Source organism: Canis lupus, chromosome 7 (genome assembly GCF_003254725.2).
Source record: "Canis lupus dingo isolate Sandy chromosome 7, ASM325472v2, whole genome shotgun sequence".
Classification (NCBI taxonomy): Eukaryota; Metazoa; Chordata; class Mammalia; order Carnivora; family Canidae; genus Canis; species Canis lupus.
In genome coordinates, this window is record NC_064249.1 from 37,281,944 (window position 1) to 37,308,369 (window position 26,426).

Consider the following 26,426-nt stretch of genomic DNA (forward strand, 5'->3'; position numbering starts at 1 on the left):
GAGAAACAGAAACAGTATATTCTGCCCATAGTTTAGACTGGGATTCATTTGTGCTTCAAATGCAAATACAGTTGACCCTTGAACTGTTGGGGCTATCTGTATGCAGTTTTTTTTTTTTTTTTCAATAAATACAACTGGAAATTTTGGGGAGATTTGTGACAATTTGAAAAAACCTGCAGATGAATCGCACAGCATAGATATACTCAAAAAATTAAGCAAAACCGGGACGCCTGGGTGGCTCAGTGATTTAGTGCCTGCCTTTGGCCCAGGGCATGATCCTGGGGTCCCAGGATCAAGTCCCACATCAGGCTCCCTGCGTGGAGCCTGCTCCTCCCTCTGCCTATGTCTCTGCCTCTCTCTTTCTCTCTCTCTCTGTGTCTCTCATGAATAAATAAATAAAATCTTTAAAAAAAAAAAATTAAGCAAAACCTTAGGCATTATTTTAAGAATATAGTATATAACACATTTAACACACAAAATATGTGCTGTTGATATTTATTCATTTGGCTTCTGGTCAACAGTAGGCTATGAGTAGCTAAATTTTGGGGGTGTGGTGGGGGAGGTCAAAAGTTGTATGTGGATTTCTAATGGCACAAGGGGGTCAGAGTCCCTCTCCCACACTGTTCAAGAATGTGCTGTAGACAGCTCTGAAAACTATTTCAAAAAGGACAAAGAGAAGTGCATACAGTTCACAAGAATTTACAAAAGAAAGTCAGAAACAGAATATTCAGATACCTTTATGATTGTAAGAACAGAGTAGGCACCACTTACAGATAATAACTAAAAGAATCAAGAGTGGTATGGTAAAAAAAAAAAAAAAAAAAAAAAAGAATGCAGACTTATTCACCAAGTTCCAAAATAAGAGAAAAACACTCCAGAGTTTAGTGTGAGAAATTCAGAGGTTATAAAATACAAAAACCCACATAAAGAATAAAAAATTAATAGAACTTATACTAAGAAGACAGTTCTAGGAGGAAAAATAAACAGAATACAATTGTTTAGATAAAAGTCCCCTTGCATTCCCCACCATTGAGAGCCCTCACAGGGCACATCCCTCCAACTGTTGCCCACACTACACTCAGATGAACAGAAATGGGTTTCACTCAATGAGGGGTAGCCCAAGAGCAGTCTCCATATTTTCATTTTGATATTTTTCCAGGATTGACAAAGTTCAAAGTGGCAAATCAATTCTTCTTTTCCTGACTTACTACAGAGGAAGGCAAGACCAAACCAAGTGGGGACATCTAACACAAAAATCCAAACTGATCACGATTCAGGTCCCTAGAGCCCAAGGCAGAATGGACTTGGGGAGAGAAAGTACTAGGAACCATGCATTACCACCACCACCACCACCACAGCATTTATATCACAAGATCAACTGTTTCCCTAATCATTCAAGAAAGAACAAAACGAAAGAAAAACAGAACATCAACGTACTATTCTAACTGAACAAACTTAACTAGTTTGATCAGTTGAAAGGAAAGATTTCTCATTAGCTTTAACTGGGACAAAATTAGATCTTATGACAGAGAAAAATTAACCAAGTTAATGAAGGAATATACTAAAAAAGGCAAACAGGAGGACCAGGGAGCAGAGTAAGGGTAAATAAAAATGAGAGAGGCATACTCAACAAAGAGAAAACGAGAAATGAGATTTTTAAAAGTGTAAGAATGTTCTTGTGAAAGAATACAGAAGGCCACAAAAACTGTCTTAAGGCAATAAGGCTGCCCACCCACCTGTACTGGCTTACTATTGGAAATAGCATTCAAACACATCAAACAAGCACAATTTCTTACTGATATCTCAGAATTTACTCAACCACATAGAAACAATCCTTTAACTTTCAAAATCATTTCAACTACCACTTACTAATTCACTGAATTATCCAAAAAGAGACACTATACATAAAGCTTGCCAAAAGAAATTAACTGCTGCCTCATCTTTGACAAGTATTTTTAAAAACCACACGTGTCATGCTTACCTATCTTGTGTTGACTGAACCGCCCATAGGTAACAGCAATTACGAGGATCATTCTCAGGTTCTTGAAAAGTGACTGCATACACGGGGACTCTCCCACCTTCCAGCTGTGTGTAGTACCTGTAACAGGCACAGAAAGTACAACGGTTCCTACTTTTAAATTATAATTGCATGCAGAGCCAATAAAGGGTTCTCATGTGAGGATCTGGGTTAGGGCAACTACCGTTCACAGGATCATCTTATCTTCCAGAACACACAGGGTAGAGGACAGCAAGACAACGGACACAGACAGCACGGAAGGGCCAAAACCATGAACACGCACATGCACGCAGATAGGAACTAGACCTTCCTGTCAGGGGAGCGTGCACCAGTGTGTATTGCTCCAGTGAGAGGTACTCAAGAAGAGATGAACATGGACACAACCCTCAATCTCAGCTGCTTGCATGTAGTCAGTTTCCCCATCACGATACCCCAACAAGTGAGAATCTGAAGATTTCCCATAAACCACTTAAAAAGCATAATTAGCCAAGAATGACAGAGCTGGGGAAAGACTGTAGAAGCCAAGTTCTCCAGGCATTCATGTAGGAGCAATTCAAAGACAAAAGCTGGTGAAAGATTCTCAAGCAAAGACAGTTGAGGTGGGCTTACCCTAGGGAGCTAGTAGGTAATAGCACTGCCAACTTCATGACTTAAATAAAATAAAGTTTAAAAAAGAATGTATTTTTAAGTCATCTCCACATCCCATGTGGGGATCGAACTCATGATCCCAAGATCAAGAGTCACACTCTTCCGACTAAGCCAGCCAGGTGCCCCCCTCAGCAGTTTTAACACCATAAATATTCATTTAAGAGGTGTCAGGGGCACCTGGGGGGTGTACCTGTTTAAGTGTCTGACCCTTGGTTCTGTCTCAGGTTGTGACCTCAGGGTCATGGGATTGATCCCATCAAGCACCACGCTCATCAGCATAGAGTCTGCTTGGCAGCTCTGCCCCCCACCCCTTCTCCCCCTGGCCCTCTCTGTAAAATTAAGTAAAATCATGAAGAGAGAAAAAAAAAAAAAAGTTATCAGTAACACTGGGGAAAGTTTAGACAGCATAAAAATTGTAAAACACGGTGACTTTCAACTTTGATTAAAAAAAAAAAAAAAAAAAAAAAGCGGGATCCTTGGGTGGCGCAGCTGTTTGGCGCCTGCCTTTGGCCCAGGGCGCGATCCTGGAGACCCGGGATCGAATCCCACGTCGGGCTCCCGGTGCATGGAGCCTGCTTCTCCCTCTGCCTATGTCTCTGCCTCTCTCTCTCTCTCTCTGTGTGACTATCATAAATAAATAAAAATTAAAAAAAAAAAAAAAAGCTTTTCTGGCAGCTGAGAACTAATCCTATTGGCCACTACTTTACACTCATGGTTATAAGGAAAAGTATTCCTGAAAGAATCCATACTGCACAAATATAGTTTAGAGTCATGTTTTACTAGTAACTGAAATGCCTTTTAAATATATACTGAGTCAACCTAAATTCACATGCTAAGTCATTCCTTTCTTGCATAAAGTTATGATTTCATGCAATGAACAATTTCTTCATATTGACTCATTCAATCATTAATCTATCATACCTTTTTCTCTTTTCTCGTGATAATTTCAAAATAGTAATAACTGAGTATGTTATATTTAGAAAGAAACTACCAATAATCAAGTAAGAGAAAAAAGTTGTACTTACTCTCTTTTCATGCTTTTCATATTCCAAAGAGCTAGATAACCATCAGAGAAGCCCACGGCGAGCTGGTTCGTCCTGCTGATATAGCGGAGAGCTGACACAGGGGTACCCGATGGGCTCACCAACTGGAAACACAGGTGGCGTCCCTCACGCATCACCGTCTCCCTGATGTGTGGCACTTCAGCCGGGATGCCAGACACAACTTCAAGGTCTAGAAAAACAAGATTAACAGATGCTAACAACCACAAGAGCAAATGTGTCACCCACTATTCAAGCTGTGGTCAATTAAAATCAGATTAATGCTAACAAAGCATGATGAACTATAAAATAGCCACCAATATCCAGTTAAATAATCTAATTTTCAAAATACATTTAATTATGTAATTTTTGAAACCCTCAAGCACATCACAAATATTATCTGAATCACATTTTTAAAAAAGGATCAAGCAATTTCCTTAATCACAAACAAAGCTGATGGGTTTCCTTATTCAAATTTAGAACTAAGAACCTAAATGTTCCCCTTGGAGAAATGGCCAGTTCCAGGTCTGGGGCAGAAAATACGCAGGATAAGCCTAGTATATCTTGTGCCAGAAACCTAGGAAGCCTAAGGAGCATCTGTCAGACTACATGAAGGAGCTCTCATTAGTTTAAAAATTTTTTTTCTCTTGAACGTCAATAAACAATAAGTAAAGTAAATGAATGAAAGACATTAATTAAATATGCAAAGCCTCCTGAATTCCTGTCCTCTTCACCTACAAAAGACCTTACTAAACCATTTTAAGTAACTGGGTACTACCTCCTTACTCTGAAAATGAGTACTTGAAGAAATAGTAAGCATTTATCCTGCCCTGTCTGTACAGCCTATTATTTCAGGGTAAGCAAATAGCCTTAGTTACTGAGAAAATTCTTCTTTAGAGTAACAGAATTTTAAAATCATCATTTTTGTGTCCCCTAATGAATTAAGAGATTTAGGTAACGATCTCGATAGATGAAACATTTAATTTAAATAGGGTTGGTTCAACCTTGGCTCTACTGACACTTTGGGTCAGATAAATCTTTGCTGAGGGGAATGGCCCTCTGCATCACAAGATAATCAACTGCATCCCTGGCCTCTGTCTACTAGATGCCAGTAGCACCATCACCTTCCAGGAGCAACAACCAAAAGGGTCTCCAAGACATTAAGAAAGATCCCCTGGTTGAGAATCACTGGTACAGACGTTGATGGGAAATGTTAACAAGGAAGGATCATGGTGTCATCATCTGAATCCACTGATCACTAAAGATGAAACAAGACACCATGTGCCTCCTGATGTGATACAATACACCATGTCCACCACTTCCGGAAGTGCCCTTGCCAAATGTCACATCTGAATCTAATCAAAGCTAACTTGCATTTGCAGAAAATACAAAATGTAAACGATACCACATAAAACCACCCTAAAAATTCCAAAATGTGGGGCAGTCTCTCAGATAAACTAATTTCTTAAGCAAGTCAGTAGTACTAAAAAGATCTTCTATAAAATTGCATCAAAACTATTTAATTCCTCTACCAATTTTCTATGAAGAGTAGTTTAAGCATATCTAATATCCACTAAGTTCATTTTTAGTTGTTATTTCTGCTAGTCAAGTCTTTTCATTTAAATTTTACCCAAGGTTAATCAGTCAGATCTTTGTACATAACAAATTTTAAGACAGTTTTTATCACTGGATTTTTCTTTTCCTTAAGTGTCCATGTGGCCTTAACTTTTGCCAAATCAAATTTTCTCAAGGCATATTTTACAGATTTAAAATTTTGTTCAGAAATCTAATTTGGTTCTTAAATTTCTGGTTAAATTCAATTTTTACTACTTGCAGTTTTAAGCAGTTCTACGCACTAACAATTTTTATTAGTTATGCTCATTATAAATTGGGATAAAATAATGATCATCTGTTTCTTAGCTGATCCATTGAGAAACATATTCTACCCTAATATTACAGGACTGCTTCAAATATCAAGAAGGTCCTCAAGATCAAATGGTCCTTTCCTGAAACTTCATAATGCATACTTTTAAAAAAGATTTTATGTATTTATTCAGGAGAGACACACAGAAAGAGGCAGAGACACAGGCAGAGGAAGAAGCAGCAGGCTCCTCATTGAGCAGGGAGCCTGATGTAGGACTTGATCTCAGGACCTTGGGATGTTATTTTGTGAAATAAAACCTTTGATTACTGTGTTATTTCCTATTACATTACTTTATTTCTAACTTGTCTTACTGTAACCACATAATCAGCATGCCAAAAACACTACGTTAGATGCCACACAACTGGATAATTTTATACTGACCAATAAAGATAAAGGTTTTCTAATACCTTCAGCCCTTCTAGCATATACTTAATAACAACTATTTTTCAAGTGTATCTAAAAAAAGAAATCAAAATCTCTCTTTCAAGACTTACTTTAAATATATGAACACCTCGTCAATAAAATAGAATAACTCATGCGAAAAGTATCCACAATGCCCAAAACAATAATAGGTCCCAACAATAAAAGAAACAAAGACATACAGCTTCTATATAAAAAATTTTCAGTATTTAAAAATCAAACAAATCCATTATACCAGAATATTCAGGTGCTCAGTTTTGGGTTTTAAACAATTACCTGATGCCTCTAATTCATTCTGACTGCATGACATGTCATCCAAACACAGGTCAATAAGAAGGATCTGTCCAATATCGGTCACCACTGCTGCCACACCAAAAAGCCACCGCAGGCTTGGGTGCAAATGCTGTGTGCTTGCACTGGCTCCTCCATGACTAACTATAGGTTCAATTGCTGTCACCTAGAAAGCAGAATATAGCATTTGTTCTTCTTATACAAAGTGAGAAAATACAATTAAAAAACACAACAAATTTGAAGGTTAAAGGTTATTAGTTATCATGGATTTAAAACATTTTCTAATATAAATTTGCATCTGATACCTGTAAATCTGAATAACATAATGAAATCTTCAGATAAAATAGAAATGACACCATTATTTCAATACATAACAAATCATGCAGTTGGAATAACTGATGTTTACTGAAAGCTTACTATATGCCAGGCCTTGTGCTAATTGGTTCCTGTGATGTTCATGATAACCCTGGATATTGGATCATATATAATTCTATCTATGCAAAGATGAAACCACCCTGAAGCTTAGCAATTTTAGCTGGGGTTATTCAAGTCACACAGACATTAAGTGTAAAACTCAAACCTAGATTTTTCTCTTCAAAGCTCTCAACCAGCTATTCCATGATCAGATAGCCTCTTCTCCTAAAGAAGAGTAAAAATAAATCATTCAAGAAAAATTTACTGTTTACTCTTTAAAAATAAAAGTCCTGTTTATGCCTTAAAGACTGAAGAGGTCTAACCTTCTTTATAATGGACTTCAGGCTTTGGCCATGCCTGGATCACAGACATTTACCAAGAACTTAAATTAAAAAAAAAAAAAAAAAAAAAAATTGGTACTGTAGCTAATTATGGAGTTATGTTTTTATCCCTTTCTCTCATAAGTCAAATTTTAAATGTCTGTACATTTAAAATAATATAATCATATATTATAATAATCTGTATTTTATACTCAGCTTTCCTTCTATTTCCCCTAATTCACAAGAATTAGGTATGATATATGATAGTAAGTAGTGACTTCTACTATAATACTGATGAGGGATCCCTGGGTGGCGCAGCGGTTTAGCGCCTGTCTTTGGCCCGGGGCGCGATCCTGGAGACCCGGGATCGAGTCCCACATCGGGCTCCCGGTGCATGGAGCCTGCTTCTCCCTCTGCCTGTGTCTCTGCCTCTCTCTCTCTCTCACTGTGTGCTTATCATAAATAAATAAAATAAAAATTAAAAAAAAAAAAAAAAAATACTGATGAGTGTCCTAAAAAGTAAAGAGGAAAAAAAAAAAAAAAAAAAGTAAAGAGGAAAAAACAAACAAACAAAAAAAAAAAAAAAAGTAAAGAGGAAATTTATTATCAATGGCTTATGTGTTAATATGAGTAAAGTTTGTTTCAGGCTTAATTTATTACCACAGACAAAAGTCTGGCTCTGTCTATACTTCATTGGTACACAAGATATTCTACAGTGTTTCTAATTCTGAAAGCTGTAATTTCATGGACTGCCTACCTTTTCTAAATAATGCAATAATGTCTATAAATACTAGAGCACAGTCTCTCCAATTCCCTAAGACAGGGGTTCAGAAATCTATCTCAGTTTGCAGCCCTCATACAAATACTCTATGAATTAATTGATAATGATACCTTGGTTAATTTTAAAATAGGCAGTAAAAAGCAAATTTAAGAGGGAATACTGTGCCTAAGCCAAAAAAACAACTAGTTAACTAAACTTCTATGGAAGGTATCTATCACTAGTCTCCCAATCCTTCCCTTCTATAATCCCTCTTCCATGTGATACCAATCATCCATGCAACTGAGCAATCAACTTATCTAAACTCTTGTTCCTTCTCAATTACTCTTAACCAAATGATCAACAGGTCCTGTCCATGTCACCTCCTGAATATATTCTGAATCTGTCCCATCCTCTCCGTTTCTAGGGTCATTTTCCTGGTTCAGCTCACCACCATTATCTGCCCAAACTACTCCAATCCAACAAAATTTTTACACTAGAGTTCTGCTTTAAACTTAAAATGACTTTACCAGACTTCAGGCAGGAGGCCACTAACTGCAAACAGGGCCATTTACTATCTCAATCCTCAGTATTTCCAGACCCCACCTCTGCCTTTCCCTCTCCAAAGCCATTCCAAATAAGCCCAGTTTCCTAATGTTCCATATACTGTGACTTCTTATATGCTGGTCTCTCTTCCTAAGCTGTCCAACCTCCTGAGTAGAAATTATCCAGGTGTTTCCATGTTTCATTGCTGAGTTAATCAAAATACTATATATACGCTGTAAACTTATTACCTGTCTTCGCTCCCTAGATTACCAGCTTTTTCAATAGCATGGACCAAGTCCTATTTATCTACTTATCTCCAAAATTTAGCACATAGCTTGATCTATAGTAAGCACTCAATAAACCACTAAATTAATTCTGCCTTTAAAATCTGCACTGGCAAGTACAATTAAGATACCAGGCTATAAACCACTTTGACCCCTACATATCTCTGAGTCAGCTTCCTCAAACTGCAAAAATATAGTATTTTGACATTTACCTCCCTTTAACTTTAAAAATTAGTCTATGACCACAAAATACATTTATATGCATGCATATGTCCTTGTTTGTATGCTATATATATTATTTGTATATTGCTTAGTCTATATTGTATATTGTTCATAGTATACTTGTTACTTTTTTCCCCACACTATGTACAGAGAGAATTCTATTCTTACATCATTTTGTATTTATGTGTGTGTATGTATTTGTTAAGTACATAATTTTTTCTTAACATGAATGGAAGAGCAGGAATAAACCTGCTGGAGAAACAACCTGAATTAAAAGTCCTTCTATACTTACTACTGGTTAAGATGTTTGCTATATGGAAAGCATACATATATTAGAATTAATAAATGGTGATTATAAATGAATCTATTTAAATATTATTCAAATCTTAAAAAACACTGAAGACATATTTTCCGTGTTGTCTCAAGGCTACAGTCTCAAAAAAGAAAAAACAAAAAATGCCATACTAATGAGTATAATAATATTTTAATACAAACTTTCAGTGTCCTCAAAAAGCACACCTGAAGATAAGACTCACGATACTTTTCATCTAAAAGAGTATTAGAACACTTGACATTATTAACACCTACCTTTACTTTGCAATTTTCTAACGAAGAATAAGAAAGTTCTATTTTAAACATTATTTTGATAACATGCTATCTTTAACTTCTTATTTTGAACTTTTAATGAAAAATAACACAATGCCATAAAAGTAAACTGTGAAAAGTCACCGAGCTATACATTTATAAAGTGAACACACCTGTGTGATTAGCAGGGGTTCAGGTATGAAAAGTAGCATGTTCACATATCTTAGACAATACCTACCCTCCCAGGAAGAACAACTGCTTTAACCACTCTGGATACACCAAGGTCGTAAAGACAGAGAACACTCCCCTCTGCTTCTTCCAATCCAATTAACAATCCAACTCTCTTCTGCCAAGAGAATTCCTTCATAGCTAGGATTATAGGAGGCTGTTGATTCACTCCACTGAATCTATATGCAGACAACCGCTCTCCTGTTAGAGAGTGTACTACCTCAAGATGTTGACCACAAGCCAGGCAAGCAAGTCCTCTTCTCCCTAAAGGAAAGGAAAAAAAAAAAAAGAAGGCAAAAAATTGTCCTTATTTTAATACCGTATGTACACCACACAAATAAATAGAAGTTAGATCTTTTACATACTTAATACATAGCTCATTATATATAATTTTATGTATTATCTCCAAAGTGAAATCTAAGCATTTATAGAAAAGAGTGGTCCAAACTAGTAAAATACATTAAAGAACTATTACCTCAATAATAAAGTAACCACTCAGTAAAGGTACCATGCTACATGGTACCTTCATATACACTATAAAAAACAGATCTCATTTATTCCTTGTCACACTTTAATACAAAGATAATTTTAGCTAAACTTTCATACAGTTAAATAACTTGTTTAGTGATGTATGGCTACAAGGGCACCTGGGTGGCTAAGTCCGTTAAGTGTCTGCCTTCAGCTCAGGTCATGATCTCAGGGTCCTGGAATCGAGCCTGGAGTCAGGCTTCTCCCTCTCTGCCACCTATCCTGATCATGCTCTTTCTAATAAATAAATATAATCTTAAAAAACAAAAAAGCATGTATGGCTACAAATACCAGAGCCATAAGCGCATCACTAGTCTAACTCCAAAATTCACACTTTCACTGTGTCATACCTCAACAATTAAACCAGGTGCTCTGGGGCTCATGAAATGGAACACATGATCCTATTCCTGAAAAATTCAAACTCTAATTTAGAAAACTAATACAAAAATAAATACCAGAAGCCCTTCTTCACCCCTTACTAGTCATATCTGGATTTTTAAGTACACAATGTAAATAACTGGAGATTTTTAAGCAATCTGATTTATATTTTTAACTTATTCCAGCTGCTAACCAGGAAATGGACAATGAGGGGGAGCACAGGGTCCAAGCAGGAAGAGAATACCTTCCTCAGTGACCATGAATAAACAGAAGTGGATTGACTAGAGATTCATCTTAGAAGACTACAAGGATCTGCTTATTGACAGAATATAGATATGGGGAGGGAAATAATCAAGAACAGACTCAAATTTTCCCTTGAGCAGCTAAGATGGTTAACTTTTCAATTTGTAATGTCTCCAGTACATCCAATACACAGCTAGTCATACTATGTTACAGCTAAGGGAGGCTACATAGTTTAAGGAAATAGCATGGCACAATGGAGACCTCAAAAGCACAAAGACCACTTTCACCATTTGCTATCTGTATAACTGGGATATTTGATTCTTAGCTGCACAAAACAGTAAGGGCCTACTTAGAATTCGGAGTCGAATACCTCAATGAAAAGTTGTTACAGTGCCTTGCATATAGTAAGCACTGTTACTACTTTTAACATTCAACAGGGCAGTACTGTAACTAGCTAAATGACATGTTTTGCTGTCTACCTTCTAGGATAGATGGTGTGAAATTCGTTTTCAGAAAAGTCTTTTACAAGACCTCTCACTAAACTAAAATCCATAATTTAATGGATACTCTGGTATAGTTTACTGCTGCATTACATAATCAAACTATACATTAAGATCTTGTTCAGATAAGTAGAATTAAGAAACAAGACGTTCTGAGTATTTTGTTACTACCTAGGGCCCTACAATCAGATTCTTCTATTCATAATGACTAGATTCTACTCCAAACTCAACACCAAAGAACTTACTGATTATAAAGAAATAACAGGAGCACCTGGGTGGCTCAGTTGGTTGAGTGTCCGACTCTTGATTTCGGCTCAGTATGACCTCAGGGTCGTGAGATGGAGCCCTGCATCAGGCTCTGCACTGGGTGTGGAGCCTGCCTGAGATTCTTTCCCGCCCTCTCTCTGTTCCTCCCTCCCTCCCCCACCCCAGGCTGGTGCATACAAGCACGCATTCTTAAAAGAAAAAAAGAAAAAAAAAAACCAGCTGTGTATTATTTTTACTTTCTAAATATAAATATCCAATACTAAAAGATACAAAGTCTACAGTATTTTTAATTAAGAAAAATGAACTATAACTATGCCAAAATTCACTGAAAATGTATTCTAGAGTATACAAGTGTTCTTACTTATGCAGCTATAGAGGTTTTATATTTATATAAGACCACCATAACCAAGTATTGCTTTCTTTTCCTCCCACATTAAATCACAATACATGCTATTATCTTACAAATCAATCAAATCAGTAAATTTTCAGCAACATTATTATACCTGCAGCAATCTTTCCATGAAGCACAGATTCCACTGTTACTTCATCTTCGAGGGCCTGAAGACTCACTTCTGGCAAGGGCAGAAGACCACTAGTCACTTTTGCTGTTAAGCCTCGCATACTTTCACTGTAAGTATTTTTAAAAGATAACATTATTACGATATATTTATACTATAATATACTTGATTATCTCTAGCCAGAAAAAAAAAAAGCCACCACACAAAAGTAAGTAAGCTAAATCTAAAAACTGATCATAAAACACATTTTATGTGCTTCTGGGTCTGAGGTACTCCCTCCTAAGAAAGTATTTCCCAACTGCCTTAGGAGAGTGAGGATTTATTAAGCCAGATGTTCTAAGGATATACGTGATTCCCTAGATTATTTGAAAACTGGTATAATGTAATTAATCTTACTGCCTGACCTACTCTCAAAGAACACTTCACACATAAACAGGAAAAACAGCCATTCTGGAAAAATTACTCCTACAGTAAAAGGGGAGAAAGTCCATAAAAATGTCCAAATACACAGTAACCTCATGAATTGAGTCTGGGACATGTCTTTAACTAGACAGAAGAAGAAAAATAGAAATTTATCTTTTACTTCCAATATACATAAGATTAGATTCCTGGAATGACCCATCTATTGTAAACAACCAAAAATGATGGTTAAAATTCTTTTTGAATGAGTTGGTAAAGCCAAATGTGAAGACCATAGGAATTTTGGGAGGCTCTAGCTGGCTTGGGCCTCAAGGGTTGGTTATTAAATCTAGTGTGGGGACTCTGATTTTGTTTTGAGACTCCTGAGATGCAGAGAGGCAGGAGATAAAGCTAAGGACTAAGAGAGCCAAGGCAAGCTAAGAGTCTCCTCCCCACCCCATTGAACTCCATAAGGCTATACCATCAGCATAAAAATCAGTGAGAGAAGCACACACTGTGCAGGATAGGAGCAATAATGCTGCCCATTTCAACCATGCCTAGTCAGAAAATTTCCCTTCATACAAACTGGTGGCCAGAATTCAAGTTATGTTATCTGAAAACACTCAGGGAAGAATTTTTTATAAATTATTCTCAGGTTCGTAATGCTCCACACAACCCACAGACACCACTAAATATTCTCTGGAACCTCAAAGGGTTCTCAAAGATGAAATGCCAAAGAAAATGACTCACAGTCAAAATAACAAACTATTATAGCAAGGATACTATGATCAACAGACAGCAGAATCAATTTATCAAAGTTTTCAGATATTGAAAATGACCAGAGAACAGAAAATATGTTTTATACGGTAAAAAATAATAAAGATCTAAATTGTTAATGAGGAAGAAACCTTAAAATGGTCAAGTAGATTTGAAAAAATAGCAGAACTTGCATAATGAAAAATTAAGTAAAATTTAGAACTCAACAAGAAAAAACCCTCAATGAATAATAAGAATTACAGCACATGCAACAATATGGACAAATGTCAGAATATAATAATAAACAATATAAGGAGCAAAAAACCTCTGCAGAATGATTACATTTACATAAAGTTTAAAAGGCTATGAAAACTAAGCAAAATAATATCTAAGAATACAAACATTTATAGCAAAACTTGAATGAAACAAGGAAACAAACATGAAAATCGTAATAGTAGTTACTTGGAGAGGAGGGAAAGGGGCTGGAACGGAGAGGCATACAAAACTTGATGGTGAAAAAACAGGTAGGTATTCACTGCATTGTGATTCTTTATAACTTACAAATATTCTTTTGTCTCCACTCAACAAACAGTTCTCTTGTACCTAAAGTCAACAAAAACAAACTAAAAAAAAAAGTAATATAGCTTACTAGAGAGCCTCAAAACTTTTTCAGAATGTAGGACAGAGAGACAAAGAAATTTAAGTATTTGAAAGTTATAGCAAAAGAAGAGGGGCGCCTGGCTGACTCAGTCAGTGGAGCATCAGACTCTTAATCTCAGGGTTGTGAGTTCAAGCCTCATGATGGGTTTAGAGATTACTTAAAAATAAAATCTTAAAAAAAAAATGTATAGGTAAGAAAGGGAGAAGATCTTACATGTTTACTCAGAATCTCTCAAAGAATAATACTAAATAGTAAAGAAGGAGCAATAGTCTAAGATATTTCCCAGATCTGTAGACACGCAAATTCTCAGAAATCAGAAAGACCAGTTAATCCCTAGGTAGAATAAGTAAAAATGCAGCAGACATTGACATTTGACAACAGCAGAAGCCAGAAGTCTGGAATATCTCAAAATTCTACGCAAAAATAGCTGTCAACACATAATTACGTATCACTGAAATTATCCTTAAATGTGAAATACATTTTTAGAAAAAACAGAAACAGAGTTTACCACAAATAAACTCTCCCTTAAAGGGCGTTTTAAAGGATGATAGATAGAAGGCGTCAGGTACAATAGAGATCAGACAGAGGTCTAAAATACAAAAAGAGCTCCAGGTATCCACAGTGGGGTCCCCTCAACCTTCCTATGATCCGTGTAAGGGTGGAAGGAAACTACCAGAGGCCAAGGAATGAGTCACAGGAGAAACAATCCCCAAAGCTCACACGAGGCCAGGAGTAGCTCCAGAATGGGGAAAAAAAGAAAAACAACCCTCATAATACATGAGGCACTCAGTTGAGTACTCAGAAAGGTATTGACTGCTTCAGCAGTGGGGGGAAAAATTAACTCTGTCTAAAGGCCATTCTGGTTCATCCGAAAAAGCTTCTAAAGAATAAAACTGTTTCCAAATGACTTAGCTGCACCCCAGAAGGAGGCTCAAGAATATGAAAGTGAAATTCACAGTGCATTGGCATCCAATCAAAAATTGTCAGGCATGCAAAATAAGCAAAATATATATGCCCCATAATAATAAAAAAAAAAAAACCCAACCAATAGAAACAGACCTAGAAATGACAGAAGTTAGAATCAGTAGATGAGAACATTAAGTGAATTAGTTTAGGTATAATCCCTATGTCCAAGATAATAGGGGAAAAAAGCATAAGCATGTTAAGACCAAAAAAAAAAAAAAAGACCACATCAAACATCTAGAAAGGAGAAATACTAAATACTAAATGGGATTCATAGACACAGAAAGCGCCACTGGGCTTAAACATCCACGGTAGAAACAGTCTAAAATGAAGCACAAAGAGAAAAAAGACTGGGGCAAAAAGGAAAAGAAGAGATCATCAATGAGCTATGGCACCATATCAAGTGCCCCAATATAAAACCGCAATCTCCAAAAAAAGGACAGAAATATTAATTTTTTTAAAGATTTATTTATTTATTTGTTTATGATAGACACACACACAGAGAGAGAGAGAGGCAGAGACACAGGAGGAGGGAGAAGCAGGCTCCATGCTGGAAGCCTGACGTGGGACTTGATCCTGGGACTCCAGGATCGCGCCCTGGGCCAAAGGCAGGCGCTAAACCACTGAGCCACCCAGGGATCCCCGAGGACAGAAATATTTAAAAACTAATGGCCAAATTTGATGAAACTAAAGCATTTAGGGGGTCAATAAATCTCAAGCACAAGAAACTGAAGAAATGTCATCAAAATACATATAGTCAAGGGACAAAGAGAAAATCATAAAAGTATCACACTGCCAAGAGGAACAAGAACGACCAAGAGACTTCTCATGGAAAACGATGCAAGTCAAACTGGTGAACAATGTATTTTAAGTTTGGAAAGGAAAAAAAAAAAAAAAAAGGCTGTCAACCTAGAATTCTAGACCCAGTGAAAATATCCCTTAAAAATGAAGGCAAAACAAAGACATTTCAAACATATGAGTGTTAAAAAGATGGTCACCAGCAGATATGGACTAAGGGAATGTTAAAGAAATTCCTTCAGGAAGAAGGGTATTTTGAACTGAATGAAAATGAAAATATGACATACTAAAATTTGTGATGCAAAAAAAAAAAAAATAAAAAAAAAATAAAATTTGTGATGCAGCCTAAAGCAATGCTTATAGGGAAATTCATAACACTAAATGTCTATAAGATCTCCTATCAGTAACCTAAGCTTCCAACTTAAGAAACTAGAAAAGGAACAAATCAAACCCAGAAGCATCAGAAGGAAGGAATAAAAGCTGAAGCTAATAAAACAGAAAAATCGTAGTTAAAAAAAAAAAAATTGGTGAAATCAAAAGCTGGTTCTTGGAGCTTAAAAAAAAAAAAAATCAACATAGAATAATAAATGAATGAAAGCCAAGAGACCAGAGACTGAACTATTCCACTTACAACAAAAATGACATTTCAAATTGCTGTGAAAATTATACCGGATGGAAAATAAATTTTTAATAATATCCTGAGATAATTTAGCCATCCCTGCTGGGCAGGAAAACAAAACAAAACACAAAAAACCGTAAAAGCTCCTCCTCAGTATGATACAGAAATGGGAAATTATACATGGATAAAAGATCTGAAGGCAACCCCCTACCCCAAAGAGTGGTGAGGGAGAGGAGGCTATAATCTATGAAGCAACTTTTATGTTCTGGGCATTAACCAGACTTTTAAATCTTCAGGTAAAATTGATGCCATGTCTGTCCTATGGTTTCAGGCACCCTGTCTCATCTCTGTATCACTGGTCCCACCATTCTGAGAAGCACAGCATATAACACTGCTTTTTGAGGAAAAAAAACTGCTTCAGTGGCTAACCCCAAAAAAGAATGTTGAAGGTAAAAATTGATATGAAAATTAAAACTTTCAGAGCAGGGGGTACACAATCATCTCAAAAAGAAAACTCAAGGGACAAGAATCATGATCTCAGAGCGTGCACAGAGTCATTTGACATAATCACTAAATTCCAAATATAAATTCCAAAAATTTTAAATTGTAAAAGAACAGCCTAATGTGAGGAAAACCTTAAAGGTAAAATTTATATAAATCCACCACTAATCTAAAATAAAAGGAAGTATGAGCGCCTGGCTGTCTCAGCCAGTAGAACATGCAACTCTTCATCCTGGGGTTCTAGCCCCATGTTGGGGGTAGAACCTCCTAAAATAAAATAAAAGGAAGTAGAATTTTTGTAACAATTTAATCCTGAATTTACCAGTGGGTAATTTTTATTACTCTTCTGTTACTTTACATCAAAATAAATTCAACAAATGAGTATCTATTGCATTAACCCATCAGAAACAGAGCCCAGAGCCGTGTAGACTATAGGCTAAAACACCCTTTTATGCTTTCAGGGGTTAAGAGCTTCCAAGTACATTGTATCCATGTATTTTTTTTTTAATTTCTTCTTTAAATTTCTGGTTGACCCATTCATTCTTTAGTAAGATGTTCTTTAACCTCCACGGATTTGTGGTCTCTCCAGTGTTTTTCTTGTGATTGTCTTCAAGTTTCTTAGCGCTGTGACTGGAAGAGCACCTGGCTGGCTCAGTTGGTGTGACTCTTGATCTCAGGGTCGTGAGTTTAAACCCCATGTTGGGTGTGGAGCCTACTTAAAAAAAAAAAAAAAAAAAAAAAAAAAGACAGCGTTGTGATGGACAATACCCATGGTATGATCTCAATCATCTTTTTTAAAAAAAGAAAGAGAGAGAGAGAGGGAAAGAGTGCAGGAGTTGGGATGTAGGGGCAGGAGAGAGAGAGAGAGAGAGAGAGAATCTTAAGCAGGCTCCATGCCCAGCGCAGGGCTTGATCTCACAACCCTGAGATCAAGACCTAAGCTGAGATCAAAAGTCGGATGCTTAACCGACTGAGCCAGCCAGGCACCGCTGATCTCAATCTTTTTGTACTTGTTGAGGTCTGGTTTGTAACCTAGCATGTGATTTATTCTGGGGAATGCCCCATGTGCGCTTGAAAAGAAAGCATATTCTGCTCCTTTAGGATGAAATGTTCTTAATAGATCAGTTAGGTCCATCTAGTCCAGTGTGTCATTCACAGCCACTATTTCTCCTTGATTTTCTGCTTAGATTGCTGTAAGTGGGGCATTAAAGACCCCTACCATTATTGCATTTTTATCACTGAGTTCCTTTATGTTTGTTAAGACTTGTCTTAAATATCTGGGTGCTCCCAAGTTGGGGGCATAAAGATTTATAATTGTTAGTTCTTCTTGCTGGATAGACCCCTTTATTATGATATGGTGCTCTTCTTCACCTCTTGTTACAGTCTTTAGTTTAAAAGACTGATATAAGGATGGCTACTTTGGCTTTCTTTTGATGTCCATTAGCAATGATAAATGGTTCTCCATACTTGCTTTCAATCTGCAGGTGTCTTTAGGTCTAAGATGAGTCTCTTATAGGCAGCATATAGATGTTTTTTTTTTTACTCCATTCTGACACCCTATGTCCTTTGATTGGAGGATTTAGCCCATTTACATTCAGAATAAGTATTGACAGATGTAAATTTAGTGCCATTGTATTACTTCTTAATCTGTAACTGGAGATTTTCTGTTCCTTTCTAGTCTTTGCTGCTCAAAGAATTCCCTTCAATATTTCTTGTAGGGCTGGTTTCGTGGTCACAAACTTTAGTTTTTCATCTGGGAAACTATCTCTCCTCCTGATCTGAAAGACAGTCTTGTTGGATAGAGTATTCTTGGCTGCCTATTTTTCCCATTCAGCACCTTGAACATATCGTGCCCCTCTTCTGGCCTGCCAAGTTTCTCTGATTAGATCTACTGTCAATCTTGTAGATCTTGCCTTATTAAATTAGGGACTTTTTTCCCTTGCTGCTTTCAGGACTTCTTCTTTATATTTTGCAAATTTAACTACAACGTGTTTTGGCATTGGTGTGCCAAACTGCGAAAGCAATTTCATTGATTTTGATACGACTTCTCTTTTCCTCCTGGATTTGGAGGTCTGTTTCCTTCTCCGAATTAGGAAAGTTTTCAGATATAATTTTCTCAATAAACCTTCTGCCCCCCTCTGCCCTCTCCTCTTCTTCTGAGACTCCTATGATATGAATGTTATCATGCTTTATGGAGTCACTGAGTTCCCTATGTCTATCTTCATGATCCAATGTTTTTCTTTCTCTGTTCTTTTCAGCTTCTTTTTCATAATTTTATCTTCTATGTCACTTATTCGTTCCTCTGTTTCTTCCATCTTTGTCATCATATCCAATCAGGTTTGAATCTCAGTTATAGCATCTCATTTCAGCCTGAGTAGTTTTTAGGTCTTTTATTTCTATAGTGAGGGACTTCCTGGTGTCTTCTATGCCTCTCTCAAGCCCAACTAGTATCCTTATGAATGTTGCTTTAAATTCTGGCTCAGGCATATTACTTCTATCTGCTTCAATAGCTCCCTGGCCACGACCTTTTCTTCTTTTTTGGTGGACGAATTCCTCCATCTTGGCATTCTGTCTAAGCCTCTGTCTTCAGTGTGTTAAGAAAGCTCCTGTTTCCTGCTCCTGAGAGTAAGGACTTTATTAAGAAGAAGTCATATACCATCTAGGGCCTGACACTTCAGGAAGTGTCCTGGTGTGTCCTGTAGGTACTGTGCTGCTGGTGTTTTGGCTGCTCGTTCCCTTAAGTCAGTCCTCTGCAGAGTTTCTCCTTGCCTGCAGTGGGCACTGTTTGGACCTTGGCCAGAGTGTGGCGAGTTTTAACTAGGTGTGCTCTGGTCTGCTTGTTAAGAGACCCGATGCTATTTCCACTGGAGCTGAAGCTTTGCAACACTCAATAGTCAGCAGATGTGATATATGCTTGCTTGGCTGGCGTGGGAGCTCACTATCTGGTTCTCAAGCACATTTGCAGCTCAACTTTTCTGTAAAAGTACTTGTCCTAAGTTGATCCATGATCTTCTCTCTGCTAGGCCCAGTCACAAGTCTATAACACAGATAGACTTCTGTACAGGTACATCCAGGGTACAGCCATACATCTCCAAAGCTCCACTTTGGAGATGCCACTTCTGCTCTAGCTGATGCCTTCCACCTCAGGCCGGTAACAAGATGGTTTGCAGCCACTTCAATACCATGCATCCAAGTACACCCAATATAGCAACCACAAGTACACTGTCCTGTCACCAGGTACCAAGATCTGTCCTGTGGCCAGGTATTTCCACAAAAGGTTAATATTATAACATTTAGTGCTATCCTTAGAAATTTAGAAATTAAAGACTCTAAAACATTGAATCTTTGAGGCTGCTAATTTCCTTAGTGGTCCTGTTTAACTTCCCACATTCAGTGGATAATCAGTTTTTCAACTGAGTCTATTTTTTAATTCATTCAACCAATACTAAATGCTTATTGTATGCTAAAATACTGGATGTACAAAAATGAAATGCTGAAACCATAGATTCCTCCTAAGTGCTCCTCTATCTTCATCTCCCCCACTTCCCTCTTTATTCAATTGTTTCTTAGGATTAGGATAACAATTATAATTCACTTCTTGGTCCTGCAAGTTTAGACTCAGTTTCTACATAACTAAAGGAATTTACCCTTTAGTTCCACCAGAATTAGAGCAGTGTTTCTCTAACTTCCATAACACTGATGCCTGTTTCAAGAGGAAAAATAATTTCTCAAAGCTCTTAGTATCTGAGAAACAAGAAGTCAAACAATAACCGCAGGTTCCATCCAGAGTACTAGAAAAGACACGAACTTTGAGTTAAAATGGCTTTAAGTCCAGGTTCTGCCACTAACTAGTACACGTAATGTTGAACTTCTATACTTTGTCTTCGCGTCACATCTAAGCTTCTAAGAAAATGTGAATACCTAGCTCTCCAACTCTTTCTTAGCTTATCATGGTGCCTGGCACAAAAGAATTCAAAAAAGTGTTCAGAGAATGAAAGAGAAACTTTTTCAAATTCCCACATTAGCCTTTGAATCAATAGGGCAAAAATTGGCTTCAAGACCTTTCAAATCACAAATTTACAGTATGAATTTTAACATTTTAAGCACATCAAAAAGAACTTTTAAAAATGATACTATTACAACATCTCATATAGACATGTATGTTCACAGATATACATTAAGCAGCTATGCTCAGTATTGTACAATATTAAGTAGAGTTCCAGCCTTTATGACATGTCAGCAACAGCAACCTCTGAAAGTTTCAATTCCTTCTCAAAGTCTAGGTAAGCAGAGCAGGACACTGTGCTGGCTGCCAATGAAATAAAAAATTTGTTCATCTTCTTGATAAAGCAGATAAAGCTTGATAAAGATAGATTATGTCACTCCCTTCTGAAAACCCTTCAATGATTCCCTACTGCTCATAAAAACCAACATCCTCAGCCATGGGCAATGAAGAAGGTCCTCCACAAATCTGGCATCTCCAGACTAGCTTTACAGTACTATCCTCCAAAACCATCATCAGTTTGCTACTGCCTAGGACGTTCATTCTTTTATGCTTATCCCCCTTCCATCTCTATCTGCCAAAATCCCATCCATCAAAGACTAACTTCCCAGGGCAATCTGGGTAGACCCATTCTTTCCCATTTAATCTTATCTCTGAGCTCACTCCTTTCCACCTTTAGGTTAGCAATCATAAATATTATTTTTGAAACTTGTTCCTTGTGTTTGCCTGTAATTCCCCCCTATAATATGAATTCCTTAAGGCAAAAATCGTATCTTGTCCCTGTGAATTCCAGAGAATCACAATGCCTTGCAACTAATAGATCTAAAACATAGTAAATTCGGACAGCAAAGATACTAGCAGGGAACAGAAATAAACACGTTAAACAAATAAGATCAATTTTTAAAAACTCAATATTCTTAAAATCCAGCAAGAAAACAACCCAATTAAAAAATGGCCAAAGACCTTAGCAAACACTCACTAAACAAGATACACAGATAACAAATAAGCACATAAGAAGCTCCATTTCATATATCAACACAGAAATTCATATCAAAGCAATGAGACACCACTGCACACCTTTTAGAATGGCCAAAATCCGGAACACTGACACCACCAAATGCTGGTGAGGATGTGGAGCAACAGGAACTCGCCTTCACTGGTGGGAATCCAAAATGGTACAGCCACTGTGGAAGATAGTTTGGCAGTTTCTTTCAGAACCAAACATATTCTCACCATATGATCCAACAATCCTACTTCTTAGTTATTTACTCAAAGGAGTTGGAAACTTGCATCCACACACAAAAAAACTGCACACAGATGTCGTCAGAGCTTTTCCTCCTAACTGTTGAAACTTGTAAACAATTGACATGTCCTTCTGTAGGTGAACAGCTAAATAAAAGGTAGAACATCTAGACAATGTACTGCTAAAAAGAAATGAGCAAGGGGCACCTGGCTGACTCAGTAGGTTGAGCAGGTAACTCTTGATCTCTGGGTCTTGACACGACACTGGGCATAGAGAGTACTTAAAATTAAAAAAAAAAAAAAAAAAAAAAAGCTTTATAGAAGAAATGAACTATCAAGCCATCAAAGAACATGGAGGAATTAGAAAATTATTATTAAATGAAAAAAGCCAATCTGAATAGGCTACATACTGCATGATTCCAACTATGTGACATTCTGGAAAAGGCAAAACTACACAGACAGTAAAAAGATCAATAGTTGCCAGGGGTTAGCAGTGGTGGAGGGATGACTAGGCAGGACAGAGGATTTCTCGGACACTGGAAATACTCTGAATGATACTGTAATAGTAGATACATATCACTATACATCTGTCCAAACCCATGGAATATACACCAAGAGTGAACCCTAATGCAAACTATGGATTTCGGTGATAACAATGTGCCCATGTGGGTTCAACTATTGTAACAAATGTTCTACTCTAGTGGGGGATGTTGATAATGGGGCGGGGCGGGGGGAGGCTATACATGAGTGGGAGCAAGGAAAATGTATATACTAGAGCTCTCTGTACCTACCACTCAGCTCTGCTCTGAACCTAAAATGACTCTAAAAAATAAAGTCGATTTTTCGGGGTGGCTCAGTCTGCCTTCAGCTCAGCCAGGGTCCTGGAATGGATTGAGCCGGGAATCAAGATTCCCTGCTCAATGGGAAGTCCGCTTCTCCCTCTCTCTCTGCCACTACTCCCTGCTTGTGCCCCCTCTGTAAAATACATAAATAATCTAAAAAAAAAAAAAAAAAAAAAAAAAACAGAAGAAGAAGAAAGAAATATATCAACATTGGTCAGTATGGGGTCCAATTTATTTTTAAATATATATTGTCTTGGGACTCCTGGGTGGCTCAGCAATTGAGCATCTACCTTCTGCCCAGGGCATGATCCTGGAGACCCGGTATGAAGTCCCACATTGGGCTCCCTGCATGGGGCCTGCTTCTCTCTCTGCCTGTTGTCTCTGCCTCTCTGTGTCTCTCATGAATAAATAAAATATTAAATAAATAAAATAAATATATATTGTCTCAGTACTAAGAAGTGAAACAAAATTCACGAAATTACTAGGAAAAATTTCATAACACAGAATGCCACAGATCAGTTGTGGGAAATACACATATCCTTGAAAGCAGCTGAATGCCACCACAGGCAAATAAAACCTCACCTAGAGGTTCAATAATTATATTGTAACATATATTGAATAAACATTTCTACAGAACATTTTGTATGCATTTTTACTTCTTCTGGGACTCTCAAAAGACAGAATTATAATGTATCTGTAAGCTGCCAGTGGACTCAAAAACTTCCAGCCTTTCAGTAGCTGCTCTTTCAAACCTAATTCAAACTTTTATTAATCTCCAAGTACTTTTAAAACATCGCTGTGCTGTGCAGGAACGCAAGGGCACAAAGATGACCCACTTCCTGACCTCAGAGTTTACTTTCTAGAAGGAGATACATAATCAACCCTTGGAATATCTGACAATACATGGTACAAATGTGGTATACACGATGGGGGATAAAGGAAAATGAAAGAATGACTAGAAAACATGGCATTGAAGCTGAGAATTTGAAATTTCAGAACTTGAATAAAGCAGGGATAGCGCTCCAGGCTGAAGGTCACATGCAAAGGAACACGAAAGTACATCTTCAAGAAAATGGGACGAGGCATGGGGAGGATTCTGGAACAGGTGAAGCATCAATCTGTGGGTAGTAGAGCCTGGACAGCAGAACAGGCATTGCGGAGACTGCTGACCTAGCCTAGCAAAGTCAGGCTTCGTCCTGAAGAAAGATTAGGAGGCGCTGAAAATTCTCACGGTCAGGAGAGAAAGAAACAATGTTCTGTTTCCTCTTAAATCAAGAAGATGTGTCTATTTCCAGACTGCTATAGAACAGTGTTCTAAAAATTTTCTTTCAAATCATCTGAGTTGTTTTGAGAACTGGTGACACCTTGGCAGCAGGTTACTGAAAAACACGATCAATAATTACAGTTTGGCGAGAACGTACACAGCCTTCCCTGGAGCATCCCTCCAGCATTAGCTGGACGCGCGGGCTGGTCATCCCCTGGCCTCTGACCCCGTCGGTCAGAACTACCGGCTCTTTAGGATATTTCGAGAATAAAGCGAAGTTTGGAGTTTCCAAGAGGCCTAGGTTTCCTCCTCAAGGGCCCAGGTTCTTCCAAACACTTCTCAAACGGCCGATGTGAAAGGGCGTAACCGCGAGTGGGGACCCCGCATGGGCTTCGGGGGCGCTGCGAACAAACCACGCACACCCCCACCCCCACCCCCAGCCCGGGGTCAACTAGTAACCAGAGTAATCGTCCTCGAGTTTGGGGCGGGGAGGGCTGGGGGAGCGGGACGGCGAACCGCAGCCGCTCCAAGGCCGGCCGGCCGCTCGGCGCACCGCCCCAGCCCGAGCCCCAGCTCGGCCCCTCCCGCGGCGCCCACCTACCCGAGCCAGGCCCAGGAGCATGCGGAGCACACGGCGACCAGCAAGCCGCCCCGAGGCCCGGAGGGCTCGCCCGGGGCCAGGCCGGCCAAGGTCTCCACCGCCCAGGGCACGCCGCGGGCCCGGCGCGGAAGGTGGACCCCGCAACGCCGCTCCGCCGCCATGTGCCGCCGCTCGGTGGTTATGTAACCCGCTGCCCCGGGGGCCCCCTGGGCGCGCCGCCCCCCCCGCCCCCCGCCCCCCGCCAACCGCGCCCGCCGTCCGCCCTGCCCCGCCAGCCCGGCTCCCCGCCCCCGCGCCCCGCCCCCCCCCCGGCCCCGGCCCCGGCCCCGCGCGGGGAGGCCCGCGGCCCTGAGGCCCAGGCCGCGCGGACCCGCCCTCGCGCGCCGGCCCGGCCCCCCGCCCTTCCCCTACCTGCGCAGGGCGGGCGGCCCGATAGCCCGGCCGCCGAGTGCAGGCGCCGCGAGGCCGCGCGCGAGCTCCTCCCGCGCGGGTCCGTCACAGCATCTCCCAGGAGACACGGCCGCCAAAGGCAGGGCGCGCACGCCGCCGCCGCCGCCCCTCCAGCCTCCGCCCGCGACCTCGCCGGCCGCCGCAGACGCACAGCCCCGGGGGCGCCTCCGCCGGCTGCAGGCCCGCCCGCAGATCGGAGACCCCGCCGCCGCCGCCCGCGCCGCGGTTCCGGGTCCTCCTCCCCGCGACTCTGCTTCCCGCGGCCCGCCGGCTCCGGCCCTGCTCTAAGCATTACCCCGGGCGCACCGACCGAGCCTTATAACCCCGGGAGGGGTGGGGCGGGGCGGGGCGGGGCGCGGAGGGGAGGGCAGCGGGCGGAAAGGAGTTCGCGGCGCGGAGAGCTGAGTTCTCGCGAGTGTTCCGGCCTCGGCGCCGGCTCCGCGGGAATTTTCAAACTCTCGCAGGAGGAGGAGGTGGGGGTAGGGAAAGGAAGGGAAGAGAAGCCTGCCGGGCCCGGGCTGGTCATTTACATAGAACTGTCTTCCCCGCCTCCAAAGAGCGGCTGGAAGGCGTGGGGGGGGGTGAAACTACAAGTCCCGCGATGCCTTGCGCGCCATCCCGCTGCGGCGGCCGGGTGCGCGTACGCGCGCGGAGCTGGGAGTGGTAGTCTCTGCCCGCGGTCCCGCCCGTGTGGGCGGGGCGGGGGCTCCTGTGGCGGGAGAGCGGCCGCCACGTTAGCGTGTGGCCCATCTCGCTGGCGGCGTGGGGGGTGGTCTCTGCCCCCGTGGCTGGCGCGTCTGCGCTGGGGGCTTGTCTTCCCGGTGCTCCGACTCGTGGTGCCCGACGTGGGCGGACGGGAAACGCGTATGAGTGCCCGCGCTCGCTTTCGTGGCCGCAGGTGTCACGCCGCCTTCTCTTATCTTTTTCCTAGTTTTACCCCAAATCTGTCTCAGCGTTTTGGTCGCCAGGGGATTCACTGTGGAATGTCTTTAATTTGCTGCTAATGTCTTTGGGGCTAGTCCCAGCCCCAAACGCGTTTCAAACAAATCGATGCCGATCCTGTCCCTGGTTGTAAACACCGCTTCTCTTACCAGGAAAGTTTGTCCTTCTCTCTTATTGTAATGTGTGTTTCTTTGTTGACAGCAGCGTCTACACGCAGCAACAGATTTGCAGAGGTGCTGGGCTAATCTGGAAGGC

At 39.9% G+C, this 26,426-nt stretch overlaps 1 protein-coding gene across 7 annotated transcripts in view; it reads right to left on the bottom strand.

The window, feature by feature from the left end:
- AHCTF1 (AT-hook containing transcription factor 1) overlaps window positions 1-25,536 on the bottom strand; it is a 77,631-nt gene extending 52,095 nt beyond the window's left edge. For 3 of the 7 annotated variants that reach the window (XM_049112439.1, XM_049112441.1, XM_049112438.1), the window contains exons 1-6: window positions 25,191-25,536; window positions 12,116-12,184; window positions 9,707-9,960; window positions 6,326-6,506; window positions 3,691-3,898; window positions 1,982-2,098 (exon numbers count right to left, since the gene is read on the bottom strand). In XM_049112439.1, the coding sequence (XP_048968396.1) occupies window positions 1,982-2,098; window positions 3,691-3,898; window positions 6,326-6,506; window positions 9,707-9,960; window positions 12,116-12,184; window positions 25,191-25,521 (1,160 nt within the window). In that variant the 5' untranslated portion in view covers window positions 25,522-25,536. Of the gene's footprint in view, window positions 1-1,981; window positions 2,099-3,690; window positions 3,899-6,325; window positions 6,507-9,706; window positions 9,961-12,115; window positions 12,241-21,907; window positions 22,015-22,863; window positions 23,000-24,335; window positions 24,570-25,190 lie in introns of those variants that run through there. The other 4 variants (XM_049112442.1, XM_049112440.1, XM_049112443.1 and 1 more) reach the window with 4 other exon arrangements.
- Window positions 25,537-26,426: the final 890 nt, after the last annotated feature.